The sequence below is a fragment of the Bos indicus genome, chromosome 6, assembly GCF_029378745.1.
Source record: "Bos indicus isolate NIAB-ARS_2022 breed Sahiwal x Tharparkar chromosome 6, NIAB-ARS_B.indTharparkar_mat_pri_1.0, whole genome shotgun sequence".
Taxonomy (NCBI): domain Eukaryota; kingdom Metazoa; phylum Chordata; class Mammalia; order Artiodactyla; family Bovidae; genus Bos; species Bos indicus.
The window spans coordinates 71613641-71640088 of record NC_091765.1 but is presented as its reverse complement, the minus strand read 5'-3'; the positions used below and the strand labels follow the sequence as shown (position 1 = coordinate 71640088).

Here is a 26448-nt window from a genome sequence, read left to right as displayed (position 1 = left end):
AGCATCATCTTTCAGGATTTGAAATAGCTCAACTGGAATTCCATCACCTGCAGTAGCTTTGTTCGTAGTGATACTTCCTAAGGCCCACTTGACTTCACATTCCAGGATGTCTGGCTCTAGGTGAGTGATCACACCATCGTGATTATCTGGGTTGTGAATACCTTTTCTGTATAGTTCTTCTGTGTATTCTTGGCACCTCTTTAATATCTTCTGCTCAGGAGATACAATGGCTAAATCTAATACATGACAAAACTGGAGGAAGAAGAAAGCCCTTAAGGACTTTATTTACTCCTTTTAAAAAATAGATTATAAAAGGATATCTTTGTTCTTAGGTACACGTTTAAGTATTTGGAAGTAAAAGGGCATGGTATACACACCTTACTCTCAAATGTTTCAGAAAATATGTTTATCTATATGTGAAGATGACGATGCAGATGTTAAAATTTGGCAGACTGGATAAAGTATATATAGGAGTTCTCCTAACATCATAGTTAAATAGTAGTATAATTTAGAACTTAAAAAAAATCTTAGGTATAGTTTATTAAGTTTTCATCTATCGTGTACTTTTCTTTAATGTTCACTTCAGCTTGTTTTAATAAAAATCTATTAAATTTTCCCTTTGCTCCATAAATACGTTTTTTTTAAAAGTAGATCTATTTTTTTATTATCTTAAATATTTTGAAGGAAATTCAAGAGTAAGGATCTGTTATAATGTTTTTCCAACTGGGTATAAAGAATTGCAGACTTACTGGTGGGCATTTACAGTGTGATATGCATTATTTTTGGAGAAGGCAATGGCACCCCACTCCAGTACTCTTGCCTGGAAAATCCCATGGACGGAGAAGCTTGGTAGGCTGCAGTCCATGGGGTCACACAGAGTCGGACACTACTGAGCGACTTCACTTTCACTTTTCACTTTCATGCATTGGAGGAGGAAATGGCAACCCACTCCAGTGTTCTTGCCTGGAGAATCCCATGGACAGAGGAGCCTGGTGGGCTGCCGTCTATGGGGTCACACAGAGTCGGACACGAAGCGACTTAGCATGCATAATTTTTAAAGCACTTTACATTTAATAATTCATTTTGTTTCAGAGCAGCATTATGCTTACACCTTGTTTTGATATGCTTTTTCAAATTTGGCTTCCTTTGTTGCTCAGCTGGTAAAGAATCCATCTGCAATGCAGGAGACCTGGGTTTGATCCCTGGTTTGGGAACATCCCCTGGATAAGGGAAAGGCTACCCACTCCAGTATTCTGGCCTGGAGAATTGAATGTGTATAGTCTGTGGGGTCTCAAAGAGTTGGAGATGACTGAGCGACTTTGACTTTTCAAATTTAGCTAGACCAGAGCTTAGATGCTAAGCCTCAGAAGCTTTGTGTTTTCTTACCTCCTTTTTTCCAGATACAGACTGTGGGAACTGGTGATTTGTAACTCAATATAGAAAGTTGATTATGTATATATTGAGAAAAAATACTATCTTAGAATTATCTAGTTTGTACATAAAAGTCTTAACTTCAGGGCAGACTTTTGTTGCCCTCATAATGTGGGAAGGATCCACACATAAGACTATTCTTCAGTAATTGTCCAGAAAAAGAAAGTAAATATGACTTTTAGTACCCAAGTAGGAGGCAGACTGATAATAGAAACCTAGTTCTACTAGACTTCAGTTTAACCAAGTAAAATAACCAAAAAATTAAAAACAGATCAAGGGACTGATGTAGTATTGCTAACTTTTAAATGCTTTTTATTGAATTAAAACATGCATGTTATACAGTCCATAAATACTGAGTGTCATTTTGATGAAATTTTATGAAGTGAACATTTGTTTAACCAATATGAATACCAAGGTCAAGATATAGAACATTTTCATCAATCCTGGAGCCTCCTTCATGCCCCCCTGACAGTCATCATGCTCTCCCAAAGGTAACTGTTATTCTGGCTTGATTCAGTATTCATTGGTATTGTCTGTTTTTGAACTTAATTTTTTTTATGATCAACATCTTGTTGGCAGGAGTCATTCATATTGATTCATATGGCAGTAGCTCATCCTTTTTCATTGCTTTGTAATACTTCATTATTTGTATATACCGCAATTTATTCATCCATTGTACGGTTGATGAACCTTTGGTTTATTGTCAGTTTTTGACTACTATAAACAGTTCTGCTGTGAACATTCTTGAGCATGTCTTTTGGCACATATGTATGCCTTTCTGCTGGATAAATAACCAAGGGGGAACATGCTGAGTCTCAGAGTATTTGGATGTTTAGCTCTTGTAGATGCTTCCTAGTTTAGTTTTCCAAAGTGGTTGAATCAATTTAAACTTCAACCTGCATTGTACATGAGTTCTTGTTTCTCTTTGTCCTCAACAACACTTGAAATTATTAGTGTTTCAAATTAATAACTCTTCTGCTATAAAGCTAGTGAATTTTTTGTAGTTTTAATTTGTTGTTACCTGATAACTTAAAAGGTTCAGTTCAGTTCAGTTGCTCAGTCGTGTCTGACTCTTTGCGACCCCATGAATCACAGCACGCCAGGTCTCCCTGTCCATTACCAACTCCTGGAGTTCACTCAGACTCACGTCCATCGAGTCAGTGATGCCATCCAGCCATCTCATCCTCTGTCGTCCCCTTCTCCTCCTGCCCCCAATCCCTCCCAGCATCAGAGTCTTTTCCAATGAGTCAACTCTTCGCATGAGGTGGCCAAAGTACTGGAGTTTCAGCTTCAGCATCATTCCTTCCAAAGAAATCCCAGGGCTGATCTCCTTCAGAATGGACTGGTTGGATCTCCTTGCAGTCCAAGGGACTCTCAAGAGTCTTCTCCAACACCACAGTTCAAAAGCATCAATTCTTCGGCGCTCAGCCTTCTTCACGGTCCGACTCTCACATCCATACATGACCACAGGAAAAACCATAGCCTTGACTAGACGGACCTTTGTTGTCGAAGTAATGTCTCTGCTTTTGAATATGCTGTCTAGGTTGGTCATGACTTTCCTTCCAAGGAGTAAGCATCTTTGAATTTCATGGCTGCAATCACCATCTGCAGTAATTTTGGAGCCCCCCAAAATAAAGTCTGACGCTGTTTCCACCGTTTCCCCATCTATTTCCCATGAAGTGATGGGACCAGATGCCATGATCTTCATTTTCTGAATGTTGAGCTTTAAGCCAACTTTTTCACTCTCCACTTTGACTTTCATCAAGAGGCTCTTTACTTCCTCTTCACTTTCTGCCATAAGGGTGGTGTCATCTGCATATCTGAGGTTATTGATATTTCTCCCAGCAATCTTGATTCCAGCTTGTGTTTCTTCCAGTCCAGCGTTTCTCATGATGTACTCTGCATAAAAGTTAAATAAACAGGGTGACAATATACAGCCTTGACGTACTCCTTTTCCTATTTGGAACCAGTCTTTTGTTCCATGTCCAGTTCTAACTGTTGCTTCCTGACCTGCATATAGGTTTCTCAAGAGGCAGGTCAGGTGGTCTGGTATTCCCATCTCTTTCAGCATTTTCCACAGTTTATTGTGATCCACACAGTCAAAGGCTTTGTCATAGTCGATAAAGCAGAAATAGATGTTTTTCTGGAACTCTCTTGCTTTTTCGGTGATCCAGCGAATGTTGGCAATTTGATCTCTGGTTCCTCTGCCTTTTCTAAAACCAGCTTGAACATCAGGAAGTTCACGGTTCACATATTGCTGAAGCCTGGCTTGGAGAATTTTGAGCATTACTTTACTAGCGTGTGAAATGAGTGCAATTGTGCGGTGGTTTGAGCATTCTTTGGCATTGCCTTTCTAAAGGCAGACTTTAGAAGCTTGTAAAGAAAGACTGGGAAACAGATTTTCCCGTTCAAATTTCCAGAAAGAAATGCAGCCCAGCTGACGCCTTGGGTTCCTCCCAATGGTAAATGGTAAGGCCTGGAGCGAGAACAGAACTCCTGGCAAAGAGAGATCCGTTGAGGCAGGAAATGGGAAGAGAGTGTGCAAAAACAATATTGAGGAAATAGGATGTTTTGCTAATGATAATGTGTCTAGAGGACACAATCAAAGGATTTTGAAAATTGGGAAAGGGGGATGGTATCAATGTGGGGATATACAGAGTGTGTAGGAACAAAAGTCTAGGTGGTGTGGGGTGACCTGAGTCTTGATCCTCTCCTGTGCCTGACATGAAGGAAAGTAGGGCATAATGGGATTAGTCCCTGTGGTTTCCTAGGTTGATTATTGTGACTATGGAGGGAGAAAGGGTTTGGAAAAGGCTGAGATTTATCAAGAGCAGCCAGAGATTTTAGACCTGTATTAAGTTTCTGTTACTGCCATAGAATGACAAACTTAGAAAGTACTGCAAACTTAATGGTTTAGAACAGAACAAATTTATTATTACTATCTTACAGTCCTGCAGCTCAGAAGTTTCATAAGGGTCTCACTGGGCTAAAGGCAAGAGGTGTCAGTAGGGCTGCATTCTTCCTGGGAGCCTCAGAGGAGAGAGAATGTTTCCTTGTATGTTCAAGCTTCCAGAAGCTGCCTGTATTCCTTGACTTGTGGCTCTCTTCTTTCACCTTCAAAACCAGCCACATTTCCTGTTTCTCTTTTGTCTCACATTGCTCTGACCATGGACAGGAAAGGTCCTCTGCTTTTAAAGACTTGTGTGATTACATTGGATCACCCAGATAATCTGGCATAAACTAACTACTCATCTCAAAGTCTTTAACCTTATTGCATCTACATAGTCCCTTTTTGAAATGTATTTGCCGATTTCAGGGATTAGGGCATGGTCCTTTTAGTGGGGCCTTATTCTGCCTACCACAGGGTCCCCTCTTTCTTCCTGTGAATACTAATATAGGGCTTGGTGTAGGATGGTATCCAGGTTTAGGGTGTGGTATTTGGTTCAGTATGTAGTTGGGCTTGAACTCTTGCTGCACTTCAGATCTTCTGTGAGGCTCATTTGAGGCTGAGGACAGTCTCGGGCCTCACTCTCATCTCAAAAAAGGATTAAGGTGCTGATGTATTCTGTGGACCAGATCAGTCCATCACATGAAGAGGGAAAGTGAAAGTGAAAGTTGCTCAGTTGTGTCCGACTCTTTGCAACCCCTTGGACTTTCCATATAGTCCATGGAGTTCTCCAGGCCAGAATACTGGAGTGGGTAGCCTTTCCCTTCTCCGGGGGGTCTTCCCAACCCAGGGATTGAACCCAGGTCTCCTACATTGCAGGTACATTCTTTACTGACTGAGCCACAAGGGAACCTAGACATTATTTGAAGAAATAAATTTGTTGAATAATTGCAGTAGTCTTGTGTGCTACCAGGAGAGCTGTATTAATCTTTCAGTTTTTGTTTACTTAATGAGGCTTCAGAAATGCCTTTCATCTAGATATTGACAGGGTAGATTTTTGATAGCATTTGATGTTTCTCTTGAATCAGAATTTTCTTTGGTTCTAAGAGGTCTGGATCGTGAGACTTTGATTTAGGGTGTGTTTCTTGTTTTTGCTGTCAATTTTAGATTTAAATTGGTGTTACAAACTACTGTAGAATTAAGAATTTTTTTATTATGCTAATGTTTCATATCCATTGTGGAAGTGAACTAATGTTCCCATTCAGTACTGAATAAATTGAGAACTTTATTTAATTGAGAACTTAAATTTCATCTTTACTCATTCATTAAATAATTTTAAAAGTATTTCAGCCTTTCTTTACAAGTTAAAATTGTTCTCTTAAAAATAATTATCTTTTTAACTATAATACAAACAGTAATCTGCAGAAGCAAGTTTGACTTTTTCATAAATTATGATAAACATAGTTAAGGATTGTTGGGTTTTGTATTATATCAATTAAATTTCAGCACTACTTTTAATTAATGTTTATATCAATAGATCCCTCAGTCCCAGAAAGATCTGTGATATCAGATTTAACTAACCTAAATGCCAAAGTAGGTCAGTAGGTCAATAGGTTATTAGGTTAGAAAAGGATTTATTGTAGTTTCCATTTTTTAAACTGAGGTTCTTGAGTTAAACCTTTTAAATTAGTAATTTAATGTTAATAATTAGGTGAAATAAAATGCTTCTTCTGTAAGTTACAGGAACAAGTACATAGGAAGATAGTCTCTTTTACTCATGTTTGGTAATAGTAGCATGTTACTTTGTTACTTATGTTTTTTTTTTTTTCCTTAGCCCAGGCTCTAATGTTGGACAGTTAAAAGGAAACAAACAAGAAAAAGGCAGCAGTTAAGGTTTCCTTGTTATAAAATAATACACATTCTTAGAAAAATTTTAGAAAGTACTAAAGAAAAAGTAAAAATGGAAAAAATCCATAAGCTAATTACTCAAATAACAACAGTTGATACTTTGACATATTTTGGATTTATATTCAATATATTTTAATGTCACTGTTACTGCTGTTGGATGTTTAAAATCTTTCTAGTTTTATTGTTTTAAATAATAATGCGTTCACTGTCAAACTTTGAATACATCTCTGATTATTTCCTTTTTTTTCCCGCCCAAAATGAGATTACTAGGTCAAAGGACTTAAGCGTTTCCAGTTATTGACACGTCTTACCAAACTATATTTTAAGAAAAGGAGTCCTCGTTTACTCTCTTAAAGCATTGTTGAGTGTCTATTTCATTTCTCTGTCACAAGCTTCTCAGACTGTTATTAAATGTAATAGACACTTGAGAGTCATTTTCTTGTCCTCAGTGCAGTGTTGACATTGTCATCTTCTTGAAGTACTCTTTCTTTTAATTTTAGTGACAAATAATCCTTCATGGCTTTCTTCGTTATCTTTGGTCCTTCTCCGTCTAGTTGATAGTATTATTACCACTAATTATACTTAAAATTTATCACTCCTTTGTTGTGTTTTCTACACGTTTTGAAACGTGTAACATAGCTGATCCTTAGAACAATTTTATGGGCTAGGTACTTCTGTTATCTCCATGAGCCATAATTCACATTCAGGAACTGTTTGCAAAGCCCATTTCTTTACATTTTTTTGCTCTGCCTTTTCCCCATTTTATTGGCTACTCTTCTGCTTGTCTCTGAAATGTTACTTTTTTCGTCAGATTTGAGCCTTAGCCTTTTTTCTCCTTTTGTATGTTTTTTTTTTCTAGAGAAATCCATTTAATCATTATCTTTAATGTGCATATTTACTTTGATGGCTCCCACTTTACATCTTCACCCAGTTCTTTCCTGAAAGCCACACCCATATTTCCAGCTGCCTGCACGACTGAAGCAACTTAGCATGCATGCATGCATTGGAGAAGGAAATGGCAACCTAATCCAGTGTTCTTGCCTGGAGAAGCCCAGGGACAGACCAGTCTGGTGGGCTGCCATCTATGAAGTCGCACAGAGTCGGACACGACTGAAGCGACTTAGCAGCAGAGGCAGCTCGACATTTTTCCTCTTCCATGTCCCATAGATATCTTAAGCATAACATGTCTAAAACTGTATCCATCATTAGAAGTATTCGTGAGGTGTTTGTTTCACAGTGATTAAGAGCATGCTTCTGTGTGCTGTGCTTAGTCATTCAGTCTTGTCTCTTTCTTTGTGACCCCATGGACTATAACCTGCCAGGTTTCTTTGTCCATGGCAATTCTTCAGGCAAGAATACTGGTGGGTTGGCATGCCCTTCTCCAGGGGATCTTCCCAACCCAGGAATTGAACCCAGGTCTTCCGCATTGCAGGCAGATTCTTTACCGTCTGAGCTACCAGGGAAGCCCAAGAATACTGCAGAAGATAGCCTATCCCTTCTGCAGGGGATCTTCCTGACCAGGAATCGAACCAGGGTCTCCTGGATTGCAGGCGGATTCTTTACCAGCTGAGCTACCAGGGAAGCCTGATTAAGAGCATAGTTCAAGCTAAATGAATGGGTTTTATATCTTAGCCTTACTGCTCATCTTGGCCAGCTAGCTTACATATTTTCTTTGTGTTTCAGTTTCCGCATCTGTAAAATGGAGATAATAATAGAGCCTACTTCATGTGATTGTTGAGTCTTAAATGAGAGAAAACTTTGAAGAATGCCTGGTACATAGTAAATGTTCAATAAATGTTAGCCAGTGCTTTCAACATCATTCCCTTCCTCTTTTCTCCAATTTACTCCTCCAGTATTACCTATCCACCTCACAGATGTGTCCAAGCGAAAATTTGAGTGGTATTCTTGACTTCTCCCTGCCCCCAACTTCTGTTAATCAGTCACCAAATTCTGTCTGGTCATCTCAGTATCTATTAAAATTCTCATTTTTAAAATGATCTCTGCTTCTATATGGAGAAGGCAATAGCAACCCACTCCAGTACTCTTGCCTGGTAAATCCCGTGGACGGAGGAGCCTGGTAGGCTGCAGTCCGTGGGGTCGCTAGGAGTCGGACACGACTTAGCAGCAACAGCAGCAGCTGCTTCTATATTGTTTTACCTGAACTTTTACAATACTATACTTCTACCATTCTAATTCTAGTCCTGGCTCCTTATATTCTGTTTTCTGTGTTGTAACCAGATGATGGCTCAAAAGAACAAGTGTCTATTAATGTCAGTTTCCTGCTTAAAACTTTTCAGGGTCTTAAATGGGGAGAGTGGGGTTGGGAGTTACTGTCATGATCCACTTACCTCATCATTATCATCTCTTACTGCCACCTCTGTTACCCCTGGTCCCTAGGTTTTTGCTCCAGTCAACACTAAGGTACTTGGTAGTATTCTAAAATCACAGTTCTTCTCATGTCTCCAGACCTTTGTGTACATTTTCTCTTGACATTGATGAAATTTCTCTCTTTGCTTAGTGAAATCTTATTTTATTCTTAAGATCTCAGTTTATGTGTCACTTCTTCAGGAGACTTCCTTAACTTCTGTGTCACTCCCAGAGTGTTCAGAGAGCATTTTGTGCCTTCTCTGGAAAGCACCTCAAATGTAGTGGCTGTGTCTATTTCACCATTTCAAAACTACAATCAGTGTACTACTGGACACTTGTATTAGTACTCAGTAAATATTTGCTGAGTGATAAATATATGAAGTAGAATTTTTAAGGAATCACTAATATTTAAAGCTAGTGGAGGTGATGGAATTCCAGTTGAGCTATTTCAAATCCTCAAAGGTGATGCTGTGAAAGTGCTGCACTCAATATGCCAGCAAATTTGGAAAACTCAGCAGTGGCCACAGGACTGGAAAAGGTCAGTTTTCATTCCAATCCCAAAGAAAGGCAATGCCAAAGAATGCTCAAACTACCACACAATTGGACTCATCTCACACGCTAGTAAAGTAATGCTCAAAATTCTCCAAGCCAGGCTTCAGCAATACCTGAACCGTGAACTTCCTGATGTTCAAGCTGGTTTTAGAAAAGGCAGAGGAACCAGAGATCAAATTGCCAACATCCACTGGATCATGGAAAAAGCAAGAGAGTTCCAGAAAAACATCTATTTCTGCTTTATTGACTATGCCAAAGCCTTTGACTGTGTGGATCACAATAAACTGTGGACAATTTTTCAGGAGATGGGAATACCAGACCACCTGATCTGCCTCTTGAGAAATTTGTACGCAGGTCAGGAAGCACCAGTTAGAACTGGACATGGAACAACAGACTGGTTCCAAATAGGAAAAGGAGTACATCAAGGCTGTATATTGTCACCCTGCTTATTTAACTTATATGCAGAGTACATCATGAGAAACGCTGGACTGGAAGAAACACAAGCTGGAATCAAGATTGCTGGGAGAAATATCAATAACCTCAGATATGCAGATGACACCACCCTTATGGCAGAAAGTGAAGAGGAACTCAAAAGCCTCTTGATGAAAGTCAAAGTGGAGAGTGAAAAATTTGGCTTAAAGCTCAACATTCAGAAAACGAAGATCATGGCATCCGGTCCCATCACTTCATGGGAAATAGATGGGGAAACGGTGGAAACAGTGTCAGACTTTATTTTTCTGGGCTCCCAAATCACTGCAGATGGTGACTGCAGCCATGAAATTCAAAGACGCTTACTCCTTGGAAGGAAAGTTATGTCCAACCTAGATAGCACATTCAAAAGCAGACACATTACTTTGACAACAAAGGTCCATCTAGTCAAGGCTACGATTTTTCCTGTGGTCATGTATGGATGTGAGAGTTGGACTGTGAAGAAGGCTGAGCACCGAAGAATTGATGCTTTTGAACTGTGGTGTTGGAGAAGACTCTTGAGAGTCCCTTGGACTGCAAGGAGATCCAACCAGTCCATTCTGAAGGAGATCAGCCCTGGGATTTCTTTGGAAGGAATGATGCTCAAGCTGAAACTCCAGTACTTTGGCCACCTCATGCGAAGAGTTGACTCATTGGAAAAGACTCTGATGCTGGGAGGGATTGGGGGCAGGAGGAGAAGGGGACGACAGAGGATGAGATGGCTGGATGGCATCACTCACTTGATGGACGTGAGTCTGAATGAACTCCGGGAGTTGGTGATGGACAGGGAGGCCTGACGTGCCGAGATTCATGGGATCACAAAGAGTCGGACACGACTGAGCGACTGAACTGAACTGAACTGAATATTTAACTATAATATGTTTTTACTTAGCTTCTTTGATTTCTGTTGAAAGAAAGCGAAAGTTGCTCAGTTGTGTCAACTTTTTCCCGACCCCATGAACTATACAATCTATGGAATTCTCCAGGCCAGAAAACTGGAGTGGGTAGCTGTTCCGTTTTCCATGGGATCTTCCCAAACCAGGGATCGAACTGAGGTCTCCTGCATTGCAGGCAGATTCATTACCAGCTGAGTTACCAGAGAAAGCTCCTTGCCAGGAATAATTTTTACATTATTTTACATTATTTTAAAATGTGCTTCATGCACATTTTAGGAATTCAGTTCTATTGCTCTGGTGTTTTTGATTCAGACCTTTTATATTTATTTGAGTCTCTAATCTCCAGGGATATCTATCTTTTGTTGTTGCCATAAAAAAACAGTCTCTTTTTGTGCCCAAAATTTTTACATTTATTTGCTGTTTGTTTTCTTCATGGCTCCTTACTCAGTCTTACTTTTTGTTGTAGTTTTGTTTGGGTTTTAAATTCTTTTGAATAACTTTTAGGGATACTTAATATGGTAAAAAATACTATTTGTCGTGCTGCAGATGTTTAAGCCTTTTATTTTGGTTTTAAAGGGGGAGTTTCTATTTGTGTTTATTTTGTTAATAATTGGTATCCCTACATATCCTTTAGACTTCACAACAGCTGACTTAGGTAAGAATTCTGAGGCTTAGGATAATTAAGTTAATTGTCCCAAAGATTTTCATGCCTTTCTGACTCTAAGCTCATGGTCTTAGCTTCTACTTTCACTCCTCCAGTATTCTGGGTTTATTAGGTGCTTTGATTATGACTGACTCTATCCCCAAATACTTAAAACCAAATAGGACACTAGGAACTGGCTTCTGAATTGGCTTCACGCACATTTTAGGAATTCAGTTCTTTTGCTCTGGTGTTTTTGATTCAGATCTTTTGTATTTATTTGAGTCTCTAATCTCCAGGGATATCTATCTTTTGTTGTTGCCATAAAAAAAGTCTCTTTTTGTGCCCAAAAATACCCCCTCTTTTTCTGCTGTCATAAATTTCCCTATGTTTTGCTGTCATGTTACATACATAGCATATTCTTGGTTTTTAAAAATTATGTAAAATATACATTGCATAGGTCAGATGCAAACTATAACTGTAAAGTTTTGCATTAACTTTGGCACAGTTGAGTTGGTCTTGGTTAATTCAGTTATTCACAGTGATTATTGAGTTTTTGTTGTTGTAAAGTTGCTAAGTTGTGTCCAACTGTTTGTGACCCCATGAACTGTGCAGCGCGCCAGGCTTCCCAGTCTTTCACTATTTCCTGGAGTTTGCTCAAACTCCTGTTCATTGAGTCAATGATGCTATTCAGCCGTCTCATCCTCTGTTGTCCCCTTCTTCTCCTGCCTTCAGTCTTTCCCAGCATCATGATTTTTTCCAGTGAGTTGGCTCTTTGCGTCAGGTGGCCAAACTATTGGAGCTTCAGCTTCAGTATCAGTAATGAATATTCAGGGTTGATTTCCTTTAACAGTGACTGGTTTGATCTCCTTGCAGTCCAAGGGACTCTCAAGAGTCTTCTCCAGCACCACAGTTTGAAAGCATCAATTCTTCGGTGTTCAGCCTTCTTTATGATCCAGCACTCATATCTGTATATGACTACTGGAAAAACCATAGCTTTGACTATACAGACCTTTGTCAGCAAAGTGATGTGTCTGCGTTTTAATATGCTGTCTAGGTTGGTCATTGCTTTTCTTCCAAGGAGCAAGTATCTTTAAATTTCATGGCTGCAGTCACCATCTGCAGTGATTTTTGGAGCCCCCCCAAAATAAAATCTGTCACTGTTTCGATTGCTTCCCCATCTATTTGCCATGAAGTGATAGGACCAGATGCCATGACCTTAGTTTTTTGAATATTGAGTTTCAAGCCAGCTTTTTCAGTCTCCTCTTTCACTTTCATCAAGAGGCTCTTTGGTTCCTCTTCACTTTCTTCCATTAGGATGATATCATCTGCATATCTGAGGTTGTTGATATTTCTCCTGGCAATCTTGATTCCAGCTTGTGCTTCATCCAGCCTAGCATTTCACATGAAGTACTCTGCATAGAAGTTAAATAATCAGGGTGACAATATACAGTCTTGACATAACTCCTTTCCCAATTTGGAACCAGTCCGTTGTTCCATGTCCAGTTTATATATTGCTTCTTGACCTGCGTACAGGTTTCTCTGGAGGCAATTAAGGTGGTCTGGTACTCCCATCTCTGCAGTTTGTTGTGATCCACACAGTCAAAGGCTTTAAGAATAGTCAGTTAAGCAGATATAGGTGTTTTTCTGAAATTCTCATACTTTTTTTTAATGATCCAGTGGATGTTGGCAATTTTGATCTCTGATTCCTCTGCCTTTTCTAAATCCAGCTTGTACACCTGGAAATTCTCAGTTCATGTACTGTTGAAGCCTAGCTTGAAGGATTTTGAGAATTACCTTGCTAGCATGTGAAATAGGTGTAATTGTACCTGTATTTGTTTTCTCTTCCTGATAAATTTGATGCTTTTATTTTTGTATAATGTCTTTTTAATCTCTTGTGACAGTTATTTACTTAAAGTCTGTTTTGTCTGATACAAGTATGGCTCTTCTTGCTTTCTTGGTTACCGTATGCATGGAATGTCTTTTTTCAGTCTTTTACTTTCAGTCTTTGTGTATCCTTAAATCTAAACTGTCTCTCATAGATAGCATATAGTTGGATCTTGTATTTTTATCCATTTACCTACTTTCTCTTTTGATTGGCAACTTCAGTTTGTTTGCAATTAAAATAATTACTGCTAGGGAAAGACTGTTACTATTTTGTTCATTTTTTGTCTGTCTTGTAGCTTTTTCCACTTTTTTTCCTCTGGTCTTTGTGTTTCATTGATTTTTTTTTTTTAATGTTTTATAGGGTTTGATTCTTTGATTCTGCTTTGATTCTTTTCTCATTTCCTTTTTAGGTATCCTCTATAGGTGTTTTCCTTGTGCTTACCATAATGTTAATAATATATTTTAAGCTGATAACTTGAAAAACTCTACTCTTTTACTTCTCTCCCCTTTACCACACTTGATCTCTGTTACAGATTACATCTGTTTATATTCATCATATATGAGTGTTTGTTAGCCCATATATATGTATGTATGTTCATTAACATACTTGATAGTTATACTTATTTTTGTACTTTTGTCTTTTAACTTCTGTAGTAGAATTAAAAGCGGTTGTAGTTTTTTAAAGTTCTTTTAGAAACAATTATTAGTGTTTAGCGTTTCTTATATATTGTTTTGTGACAAAATTCTAAATTTTATGTTTCAAAATTATTTTAAAACCTCTTTTATGATAAATGTCTATATAAGTTGAGTAAATCTAACAAAATTTTTTCTTAAACAGAATTCTAAGACTGATGATCAGCCATACAGAAGAATATATTGAACTTACAGTTTTCTGAAGAATCAGTTCAAAGATCTCAGAAATACAAAAGGTAATGAAATAATTGTATCTTGAAATGTGCTTTGAAATGACACTTCCCTAGGAAAATGAGTTGGGGAGAGTCAGTGCTAAATTATGATTTTTCATAGTGGAATTCAGTAGATGATGGGCTAAAGATACTTTTCAGAGCAGAAGCAAGTGCTTTTAATAATTACATTGGGACTACTCAAATAAATTGGGACTGTGTAGTCACCTCACCTAAAACAGAAAGAATCAAGAAGTAGTAAGAGGTATTAGAGATGTGCAGTTAACTACCAAAGGAAGGAGTTAACGAGATGAAAGGGGTTGAAGGTAGAATATGGAGATCAGAGAACTTTAGTTTTTTAATAAGTCTTGTAAAATTTTTTGGACACTTTAAACTTTGAACAGTTATACATTTGTGAAAATCAACACTAAGTTTTAAAACGAGAGAGGGGAATTAATGAAAGATCTTGAAATACCAACTGTACACAATTGACAAGTTGTTTTTCTGTGAAAGGGACCAGAAAAGGAGGACGGTACCTGAAGGAGATTGGTGGGTCAAGGAAGTTTTGTGTTTCATTTTTTCTTTAAGATTTTTCACTAAGATTTTGATCAGAATAATGCAGTTTTGGAGGGAGAAATTAGTGATATAGAAATGGAAAGCTTTGAGAAAGAGAGCAGATGGGATTCAGAGGACAAGTAGTATCATATCATTAGATACTGCATGATTTATTTTTAATGCAGAATGTGTTACATTGTTTATGAATTCTTTTCCAAAGATGGACTGCCAGGTACTGAGATTTTCTGTTAGTTACCTGTAATGTTGTGTGCTGAATTTAAAACATACCTGCTTCCATGTTGGCAAACTTTGAATTGCTTATACAGTTTATTAGTTATTAATAGCTTCCCCTTTGATAAATTTTTCAAAAAGTTGTTTTTAAAATGATGTTTATAAAAAACTTATACAATCCTGCCCTCTGTGTTGTGATAAAATAGTAATGTGGTGCTTACTCAGCTGGGAATTCCTATCACTGAATGACTTTGAGCTCAAGTTGCTTATGTAAAGGAGCATTCGATTCCTAGCTGTAACTTGATCCTTTACATAATTTAATTTGTTCCAACTACTGTAACTGCTCCTTTTAAAGACATTTTATTGCATACCATACTGGTCTATTAATGTCAATATTTAAGAAACAAGAGTTTTAACAATAATATTTAATCTGTATTAGAAATTCCTTGTGTGAGTAGGAACTTCACATGTCTTCTAAAATTGAGTCCTTAGAATTCATAGCATGACATGTGTAAACTATACCTAGTCTTTTAGTACTGAAAACGTGGGTCCTAGAATTGTACCGACACAGTAACTGTGGCTGCTCCCACATTACCACTTTGTTTTGTTAATCAAGGGGAATCTTCTAAAAGTTACTTTACTTAGTTGGGCCTACTTCACTTCTTCCTTTTATCTTTCCCTTAAATATAGCATGCCTATCAATTGGCTGGACAAGTAGAGAAAAGATCTTGGACTAAGCTATCAGAGATGTAATTTTATGTTGCTCAATTAGTTGGACAGCAAATAGTGTTTGGAAAAATTCTGTTAACCAACAATAATAAAATAGCTTAAGAAAGCATCAGTCTGTCTTCTAAAGCATTTTGGATTCACCTCCTTTAGAGTCAGCATGGTCCCTCTTGTATAGTCTTTAAGTCCTTATTCTTTGGGTCTTTTTTTTCCCTCTAGTTTGCCCTATTCTGTCTTCTCATAATGAAACAGATGGATACTTGGTGCCATATAAGGCTCAAATCTGATCTTTTAACTTTAAACTGGAACTGTTCTTTTTTAATTCACCCAGGTTGGCTCTGTTACCTTTGGACTGTTCTTTCTGTTCTAGTGATAGAACCAAACTCTGTTATTATCATGATGATAAGTATGTCTGTTGGACCAAAGGGCTGTACTTAGGTGATCTTTAAAGTCTCTTCTAACTCTGAAATTCTGTAATTTTGTGTTGTATTTGCTGATGTTGACCCAGACACTTAAAATCACTGTTTTATCCTGAAGTTAGTTCCTTTTATTTTTCTTAACCACCATCCCCCCTCCCCCCACCCCATTATCCTCCCCACTATCTTTTAAGAACTCTTAGCCCTGCACAGTTCCACTTCTGCAGCCATAACCACATAGGCAACCCAGCATCATTTATCAAGAGTTATTGTCTTCTTGTCATGAATGTACATTTGATTGAGTATTTTAGAATCTCATGTTCTTTAATACTGTCTGGTTCAGAGTGACAGATCAATTTACACTATTTTCTAAATTTTATATAAAGTTTCTTTTGGCTCAAAACTGTTAGGATATTAGAATTAAGGTGTTTATTCAATATTTAACTCATGACTGTATCTTTTATGGGTAAAACCTGCCTTCTACTTTAGAAAAACTGTATAGAATATAGAGAGAAATTTTAGGCTTATGATTGAGTTTTAAAGCAGTAATTTTTTTAAAGCAGTAAATTTTAATTCTTTCGGTGTGAATATGAAACTTTATAATACGGCTGTTCTTCAGTTTACTTGCCTTCACCCCCTTACTACTCCTGTTATCTCTCAGTTTATACTCTGGTAATGAAAACTTTCAGTTGTAATATACCTACATTTTTCTCTAAAGAGAAAAGTTCCTCAAATATGATGTCCTCTGATCTCATAATGGCCTGTGCCTTTGCGTATCACTGTTCTTGTGGCCTAGAATCCTGTCAACTATTACCTCTTGTCCTTTACCCTGTTACATCTGAAACTTAAATGGTCATACAGATCACATGGGGACCTTGTTAAAATTGTGGATTCTGCTTTACTAGGACTAGAGCTGGTCTCAAGATTCTGTATTTTAACAAGCTCTCTGATGATGATGTCGGTCTCAGAACCACAGTTTCGATAACAGGAATCTCTGCTGCCTGACAATATGACTGTCATCAAGAATATTTCCTCTGACTCCCCCCATATACCTTTATTATCCCTGTTTCTGTAATTATTTAGTTATCTGCCTCCCTATTTAATTGCAGATTTTTGCCTATAATGATTGTATCTTTCATCCTTGTATTTCCAAAGCTAACTGTACTGTTTAATAGAAAATAGGCTTTTAGCAAATGTTTATCACCCATTAGCTGGTGTTCTTAAAGCTTACTTACCTAGACTGACATATGTAGCCTACTTACATAGTTATATAGTTATAATCTATACTGAATATAGTGGCTTTTTGATTATTATAGAAAGGAAATGAATTATGGTCTTCAATTTTTTTTCCTCTGTAGCTCTTTATATAGAAGAAAACAAAACCTCAAATGTGCCTCAGCTAAGGATTATTTTCTTGAAAATAATCTTCTAGCCCTTTGTAGAAACAAAAACATTTTGAAATCTCTATGATAAACATACAGTGTTTCTCAAATTATTTAATACTATGTTTGTAGAAATAAGTTTTTTGGAAAACTAATGACCATTTACTTTTCCTTCCACTCAAGGAGAAGTACAAATGTCTACCACAAGACGAAAACGTAACATGTTATGTTGTTTACCGTAAGCTGTAGTAAAATGAGCTCACTTGTTGACAGGTATGTTTTTAGAGACTCATTTATTTTGGATTATGTAAAGCTATTTTAAAAATTCACTGTTAGAGTAATGGTCTGTATCACTGACAAAAGAAGTATTATGCTTAATCATTAATACTATTATACTTACCTTCTGTATTGAGCAAATGTCATGTAATAGTAAAATGTATTATCTAGAGCCAAAGTCAACAGCATGTCGCTTGTGTTCTGAATGGATCTTGAGCTGTAATTTTGAGTGGTTTGGTCAGAACTATTCTGAAAGGAAGCATGACAGTTTCAGGGGTTTCCTTGGCACTTTCTGGAATCATCTGTCTCCTTATCTATTGGTCCTAACTTCAGCCTGTTAAACGTCTTAGCATGTGTGACTCATAAGAGGTAACTGTAATTATTAATAGGATTTTTTTAGTTGAAATTATAATCTTTAAATCTTACTCTTGGTAAAGGATAGGCCTCCTTGTTTCTTTGATTTTAAGACTTCTTTAACTTTTTTTTTTTAACTTTTTAACATGTTTGACACTAGAATTCATCTTAGAGTAGGCTTATCAGAGTTTAATTGGTAGTATTTTTAAATTTCTTAGTGGACATAATAATGGACTTCCCTGGTGTCTCAGACAGTAAAGCGTCTGCCTGCAATGCAGGAGACCCGAGTTCAGTCACTGGATCGGGAAGATCTCCTGGAGAAGGAAATGGCAACCCACTCCAGTATTCTTGCCTGGAAAATCCCATGGATGGAGGAGCCTGGTAGGCTACAGTCTGTGGGGTTGCAAAGAGTCGGACACGACTGAGCAACTTCACTTTCAGTTTCACTTTTAGTGGACATAATAAGTCTTATCATCAGTGGTATCTTAAATTTGATGAAATACAATGACAGCTTTTTAAAAATACCTACTCTGACAGCTAACATGCAGAGCACTTTCTTTGTTTTAACTTCATTTAACTTCACAATAATTCCATGAGATTTTACAGATGAGGGATCTGTAGGTCAGAGAGGTTAAATAGCTTGTTTTAAGGTCACATAGTAAATAATAAGCTGGAGTTATGACCTGTGTTGATCTCTCTGACTCTAAAGTTCCTGTGCTTTTATTTTAGTATACTGTGTGATTTTTCCATAGGGGATTCTTTAAGCATTTTATAGCTAGACTTGTGCACAAAGTGACTTTTGACATCGAGAGGCAGCTTCCTTCCCTTTTCTGTGAGGTAAATAGTGAAGGTACATACTTTACCAGAGCTTAAGACCTGAAGGGCAAGGAGTTTTCTCAGGGAGCCCTGCCATAGACTGGGCTGTGTGTAGTTTCAAGTGGAATCTGTGTGTAGTCTTCTCAGAAAAAAATGTTTCTTCACTACTCCTGAGGCATTACATATGATTTCAGTGTTGTGCTTTTGATTGATTTCCAGTTCCCATTCTAGATAATATGACATCTAGGGATGACATCAGAGTGTTCAGACATAAAACAGTGGTTCTTAATGAGTTCATTTTCTCTCTGAATGTCATGAAAGTTAATGGACTCCCTCCTCAATGATGTGCATTTACATGTAGAATTTTTTATAAATTTTAGTGTTTACATGGAACCCCAAAAGTTTGCTATGATAGATTTGTAGATGATCTCAATTGTGGGACTCATAGGCACTTTATAGGCCACAGAGAGATGTGGTTAAAGGAATCAATAGTGAGTTCATGTAAAAGATCATAAGTCACTTGAAACTATTTAATATTGCCCCTTAGGTTAAGAAGTTAGCCACCAGGTCTCTAGATTTCAGAGAGACTTGTGTTAGAATGCTCTTCCCCTCAGTCTTCCCTTAACCAATCCCTTCTTGTCTTTTAGATCTCAGCTCAAATGTTCCCACTTCAAGTCCTTCCCTAACCACACAGATTAAAATAACCACCCAGTAATAAACACATCTCTTCTTTAAAAATAAAAAACAGTTCATACATTTTCATGTTGATTTGTTTTTTTCTACTAGAAAGTAAGCTGTAGGGGAGCAGGGGCCTATATGTCTAGCTAACTGCTTCGTAGCCATATCTAGAACAGAACAATGCATGAGAGTGCTAGCGAAAAAAAAATGTTTGTCAAATGAATCAGTAATGAATGAAATTATATCAATATAAGTTAACATGCTAGATATTGTGATGTCTGAGTGATTTGTGTTTTATAAAGTAAATGTCTATTTTTAAAATGTGCGACTATAATATGATTTTAAGTGAATCATTTTTATAATGGCAAATACACTGATTTTCTCTAGGTTTTCACTAGTTACTAAAAGCTTGAAATAAGATATTTAACTTTTGGTTAAATTCTTGTTTATTCTAATAAACTTTTTAAAATGTAAAACATAGTTGAACTTTTTCTGTATGTATTAGAAAACAGGTTAATAGTTATTGGGTTTGAATTTGTGCAATCTGTAACTCTACAAAGATCCTAGGCTATAACTGATTGATTTACATTTTGTTTTAGTATTGCTGTTGCTAAGTGAATCTGCTCTTATTTTCTGTATCTTTCTTTTTCTTTTAGAGATGATGGTAGTATTTTTGATGGGTTGGTGGAAGAAGATGACAAGGACAAAGCAAAAAGGTAATTAAACTTATGATGTAGTATAGTAAAAAAATAAGTAACAAGTAAATGTAATGGTAAATAAATAGTAAATCAGTGATTTCCAAAAGCTGACTGCCTTAAGAACTTAGATATGTTAGAAGGGAGAAGAGCTGAGGATATCAGTGTGTAGTTTATAAATTAAATAAAATTTTCCTCTAAAAGTGCCTCTCTCACCCACCGTATCACATTATGGCACATAGTATTTACCTGACAGACATCACTGGGGACATAAGCCTTCAATCACTTGCTAAGAGAGGGTTTGCCTAGAGTCATCATTGTAGTTACTATTTTTCCTGAACCTACTCTTTTCTTTGGAAGCAATTTATCTAGTATAGCACACCTTCAGAGCAGAGATGGGAGAATTAAGTTTCACCCACCGTGGGGGGATCTTATACTCCAGTGCTATGTTATTTATTCAGTTACTTAGTTTGTTCCAGCTTTGGCATTTGGAGGTCTTTCAGGGTTGGCTTCTCTGTGCCTTTTGACATGCCTCCATTCTCCAATAGAAGGGAAAATAGATGATGGGGGAGGACAGGGAGAATTGATGGAGAGGTGTCATCAAGTAGGTGAGCGGATGGCGTCTAGAGCCATGGTGGTGGTGGTGAGGGTTTAACCTTAAATATGGGCCTTGATGGTAATTAAAGTAGCAGGAGGGAGGGTCCAGGTAGCATTACAGCCAAGTTTGTAGTCATTGAGAGTGAGCAGTACTTTTCTGGTTTTTTCCCAGTCACATTGAACTATGTGGGTGCTTAGATGAGGGTAGAGGGTGTTGTAGCATTACATTCAGAAACAAAAAATAAACATGTAATAGTTCCTACACATCTGTTTTAGCAAAATAAAAGGTACTGGGTTAAGGAAAATATTGAGGAAAGCTATATAACTTTATTCAAGTAAATAAAAAGACCTGTACTTGAAGCTAAACATGTTTAGCTTCAAGTACAGGTCTTTTTATTTACTTGAATAAAGTTATATAGCTTTCCTCAATATTTTCCTTAACCCAGTACCTTTCCTTTCAGTCTAGTGGGAGAAAGTTTCTATAAAATACTTTAGGGTAGAGGTAAAATCACTGTTAAGGTGAGAATAATCAGTCTTGCCTGAACGAAGAGGCAGAACTTTGAGGAATTAACTTGGACACATTTAAAGGCCAAATTTACAGATGGATAAGGTGAGCTAAAGGTTTTCTGTTTGCAGAGACTTTGAAGGTTTGATCATGTTTTTAGGGGACCAAAAATACTATGGTTGTGGGAAACCTTGGAGAAAGAAGACCTCATAATAATGCTGTCAGAATTACCCAGACCTCACTGGGCTCTGACATCTATGAGCTGCTATTATTGAGGTCATCACAAGGCTGAGTACTTCCAACCTGAGTGTAACATGAAGTAAAGTTGCTTTAATGAGTGTGATCCAGTGGTAGAATTGGCATTGATATTTGATTTCCGTGTATTTCTTACACTTGAGTAAAAATGCTGGTTTTAAATGATTACTTCACAGTAACTGTATGATCCTGGGCATATTCTCTTTTTTGCCTGAGTTGTCACACCTATAAAATGAAAAATAATAAGATCTACTTCATAGGAATAAAATGAAATTTCATAAATGTTTCCAATGATGTGTAGCATGTAAATATACAATAATGGCTCTAAATTTTACCTCTACACATGTCTTCAGATATTTCATAGATACTAATTCACTGGTGCTTATTTCCTGCTTACTCTTTTCTAGAGGAGTAGAACTAGATCTGTCTCACTTCCTCTAGTATATGTCCTTTAAAATGTCAAACAAGCAATTTCACCATATTTAAATTCTCCCCAAACCATCTCTCCACCCAAACTAATATCTCATGTTATATTACATGGTAACTTGGAAATTCTTTTCGATTTTTCTTTTGCTTCCTTACTCCAAGTCTGATTTACTTAGAATTGCTAGTTCTGCCTATTAATCCTCAGACCCACACTGCTGTGTTAACACTGCCACTGCTGTGGATTTTTAGCCTAGGATATTGCAGTTGCCTCCTAAATGGTCATCTGGCCTCCAGTCTTGTTTGGCATACAGTAAGTTTTCAGTAGCTTTTGTTAAATGAATTGTTTTACCAAGCATTGATTCTTTCATTACTCAGTTGCTGGAATGGTCTTACTAATAATCAGTTCTGTTCATGGCATTTCTTTGCTTAAAACCTTTCAGTACCTTTCACTGTTTAATAACTTTCACTAAAACTAAAATCCTTTTGTGTAGTATAAATACTTAATGATTTTTTTTCTGAATACTTATTATTCTGAACTGCCCACCACCCACACCCCCAACTCCAGCATACTTGGGCACAGAAATCCTGTATTCTAGCCACGTTAGCCATGCTGAGCTACTTGTGATAGGTTTTCATCTTTGTAAAAGTTTCCTGTGTCTGGAATGGTCTTCTCACACACCACTACCCCGCCTTTCTCACTCAGTCTTCATGATTCAATTTAGCACACTTAGGAGTTTCCATAGGATTTAGGTGAATTTCTTGAAAGGGGTTATCTTTGTCCAGTATTCCTAGCCCTTGTTAGCACAGTCTCTATCATTCTAACAAAGAGTTTAGTGTTTGGTGAGGGGGTCAGTTAATTTCTATTACATTTCTTAAGAGGTTTTTTTTTTTTTTTTTGGTATTTCTTCCCAGTACTAATATGGAATAAATGCTACTTCTTTACTGAAAAAAATTAAATTAATAGAATTATCCTCTGACCTTTTGGGAAAGTAGTATACTTTGTTTAAACAAAAACTGAATTCTAAAGTCTGACTTCACAAAAGCATATAGTTAGAAGTGTTACAGAATGATTAGTTGCTCTGTAAATAATTGTATTTATTTTACAAGTTCTTAGTGCAGCAAAAATTTGCTCCTGGTTACTGCTTCACATAGAACAGTGGGAATTATTCATTTAGCACATATATTTTGAGCACTTACTGTTTGTTAGGTGTTATGCTTAAAAGTGCTTAGATGAAAAAATTTGGGCTCTGCTATTAAGCCCACAGCCCAGTGAAGAGATAGATATGCAGGCGAGTAGTTACAGCTCTGTATTGAAGGCTGGGATAGAGGAGTAAAGAGGAAGAATGTGTGGGTAAGCCTGAGGGTAGAGAGATTTTCATCTTTAGATTTCTGTTTATAATTTAAAGCTTACAGGAGATGGATAACTTTCTCCTATTCAGTAATTTTTAATAATTTGTATTTATATTTTATATGTACTTTCACAAACTATCTCAGTAATAATAATAGCCTTGTAAGGGAAACACAAATTCTTGATAAATATTAGATTCAGTAAAACTTGAGATTTGAACGTAATTTGTCTTAAAAACAGATATGTGAAGCGCTTAATATGTAAAAGTTTCTTTTAGTGGTTAAGCCAAGAATTAAAATTACTGTCCTAATTAACTATATTAGAAACCTAGAATATGAACATTCATTACCATTTGTAGTCACAGAAGTACGTGATCTGTGGTCCTGTCCATATTGAGCATTGTATTAAACTATTTGTGTAGTTAAATGGATTGTTTGAAAGCTGCTTATGTAATTTTTTATTCCATCAGAGTATCTAGAAACAAATCTGAAAAGAAACGTAGAGATCAGTTTAATGTTCTCATTAAAGAACTGGGATCCATGCTTCCTGGTAATGCTAGAAAGATGGACAAATCTACTGTTCTACAGAAGAGCATCGATTTTTTACGAAAACATAAAGGTACATTTTTAACTTTGTAAAATGGATTTAAAAAAAAAAATAACAGATTCTCTCTTAAAGCATAATGCGATAGAATCTTGGCAGTGATGATTGAGACTGGGTGCTTCCTAACCTTTTTTCAAGAGAAAGAAACAATTGCCTTTTAATGATTCCCTGGTATGTTCTTTCTTTCATTCAACAAACATTTATTTAGTGCCTACTATATCCATGGTTTCCCTGATGGTTCAGACGGTAAAGAATCTCCCCGCAATGCGGGAGACTTGGGTTCAGTTCCTGGGTTGGGAAGATCCCCTGGAGGAGGGCATGGTGACCCGCTCCAGTATTCTTGCCTGGAGAATCCCCGTGGACAGAGGAGCCTGGTGGGCTACAGTCCATGAGGTCACACAGAGTCGGACATGACTGAGCAACTAACACATGTAGCCTAGATTCTTGTGGTGCAGGGTAATAGTTCTGACCCTCAAGTAACTCAAACCAAGGAAGGCAAATAATATATAAATAGCTAATTACAATGCAAGTAATTAATGTGAGTGGTGCTTGTAAAGAATATTTATGTGAGAATACAGAGGAAAGAATGTGTCAGAGAAGTCATAAAACCAGTTGATTTTTCAACTGAGTCTTCCTTTTATCTTAAGGAAAACAGCATTTCACATGGAGGGAGTAGCATATGTAAAACCAGAGAAGCAAGGAGAGGTCAGTTTAACTGGAGCATAGAATTGAGTTGGAAAGTTAGGAGTGTATTTGGAAGAGAATGGAGTCAGATCATGAGATATGTAATTTAAACAGATTACTTCAATGACTAGGAAATAAACATGGTTTTAAAGTGATTATTTGTTAAAGAAAATCACTTTGAGTAAATATGTCATGGAAAGGAAATTTTAGAGAATAGTAAGTATTTTGGTACTTAACAGATGCTACTTAATAGAAAATAGGTGAAAAACTTGTAGAAGGACATTTCCTTTTTCAGATGCAAATAAACTACAGAACTTCTCAAAAGAGAATTTGTAACTAGTGCTTTTGTTTCTCGATAGCTCACTCTGTAATATATTACTAGCCTGGTTTATGCTTCACCACTGTTTAAAATTATTTTTATTAATACCATGACCCCCACCCTCTCTGCTGCCAATAAAGCAGTAGCTCTTTCTCGAACCTCATCCTCTTCTGCATCTCTGAAGCACTGGAAATTTTTACCTGCCCTCCACTGGCTTGCTTTTTCCTTGTTCTGAGATACACTGGACTTCTTCATTCACCTCCCTGTCCCAACCGAGCTAACTTCTTTCCTTTCTGCCCTCTGAACATGACGTTTCTCTAGGTCTTATTTTGTGTTCATGCTTTCTCCATGCTCTTACCCTTGGTTTTGCCTCTCTGTTAAACTACTAAGTCTGTATTTTTAGATGCAGACTTTACAGTTTTTCATTTCCAGGTAACTTCTGGATCTTTGGTTTTAAATGTTCTCAGGCTCAACACATCTAAAATTGAATTCATTTTCATTTTGTCAAGTCATCTCTTTAGTTCAGTTTTCCATTTTCACACCACAATCCTTTCACTCCCCTGGGACTCAAACCTGAGAAGAGTTTTGCATTTTTTCATCTTCTTTAGTGTACAGTATCACAGTTGCCAAATTTTGTTGATTCTTCTGGTAATGTGTCAAAATTTCTGGTTAACAAAATTTACTGCCTACGGTATCATTACATTTTATCTCTACAAATGGTATTCTCACTAATTTCTTTGTCCCTTGTTAGTGTACTCATTCCTTAGACATTGTAGCAGTTCAGTAAATGATTGTTGAATGAAATGAAATGATATGCATGCATAATTATTTCCCCTTGACAATCGAGGATTAATTTTGGCATTTAGATTTTTTTTAAAGTTGGGCTTATGGTTCTCACAAAATTAAAATTTACCTGAAATTGAAAGGTAATTCTTACATACTTATTACTCTAAAAATTAACCTGGGTTTAGCTAAACTTGATGGAATTTGTTTATGGATTTAAGTCCTTTTTTCTGAATGTATATAATTGATGTGAATTTGAAAAGCATGTATAGTCCACAGAATTAGTAGCTGTAATTGTTCATATCTAATACAGACATTTCCAATATGCCAGATTTGGGGTGCCAATTTTTTATGCTGTATTTATATATCTGGTAATAGAGAAATCAAAACAACTTAGTCCATATTTTCCACTGTAAGACAGAGTATATTTTGTAGAGTAAAATCTATGATATGTATTTTAATTTTACTTGGTTGTTTTAATATGTCTGCATTTAAATATGGAAAAATATTGCCTAAGTACAGATTTCATCATTTATGAATAGCTTTTTATAACAATCCATTAGAAATACGTTGCAAAATAAACTGTAATAATTGTGTTAAAATACGTGCTGAAAGCTAGGGAATCTCCAACTTTTGACCAGCATCCTGCCACTAAGAAAACATGCCAGAGACACAGAGCAGAATCTCTCTGGGTTTATTACTATAAAGTTTTTGCCTAGAATTTTAATTTAGTCTCTTTGATTAAGAATAGAACACCTTAGACTGGGAAGAATCTTTGCCTGGCAATAGGCAGGCCTAAAATAATTTTTTTTTAAAAGCTGACTGATCTCCTTGGCTCCTTTTCCTCCAGGTTTATGTCCT

The 26448-nt window shown here is 36.8% G+C and overlaps 1 protein-coding gene across 13 annotated transcripts in view; it reads left to right on the top strand.

Moving 5' to 3' along the window:
* CLOCK (clock circadian regulator) overlaps positions 1-26448 on the top strand; it is a 111421-nt gene that overhangs the window by 27581 nt on the left and 57392 nt on the right. For 11 of the 13 annotated variants that reach the window (XM_070791446.1, XM_070791443.1, XM_070791439.1 and 8 more), the window contains 4 exons: positions 13875-13965; positions 17432-17521; positions 20029-20088; positions 23668-23816. In XM_070791446.1, the coding sequence (XP_070647547.1) occupies positions 17475-17521; positions 20029-20088; positions 23668-23816 (256 nt within the window). In that variant the 5' untranslated portion in view covers positions 13875-13965; positions 17432-17474. Of the gene's footprint in view, positions 1-638; positions 1923-13874; positions 13966-17431; positions 17522-20028; positions 20089-23667; positions 23817-26448 lie in introns of those variants that run through there. The other 2 variants (XM_070791448.1, XM_070791450.1) reach the window with 2 other exon arrangements.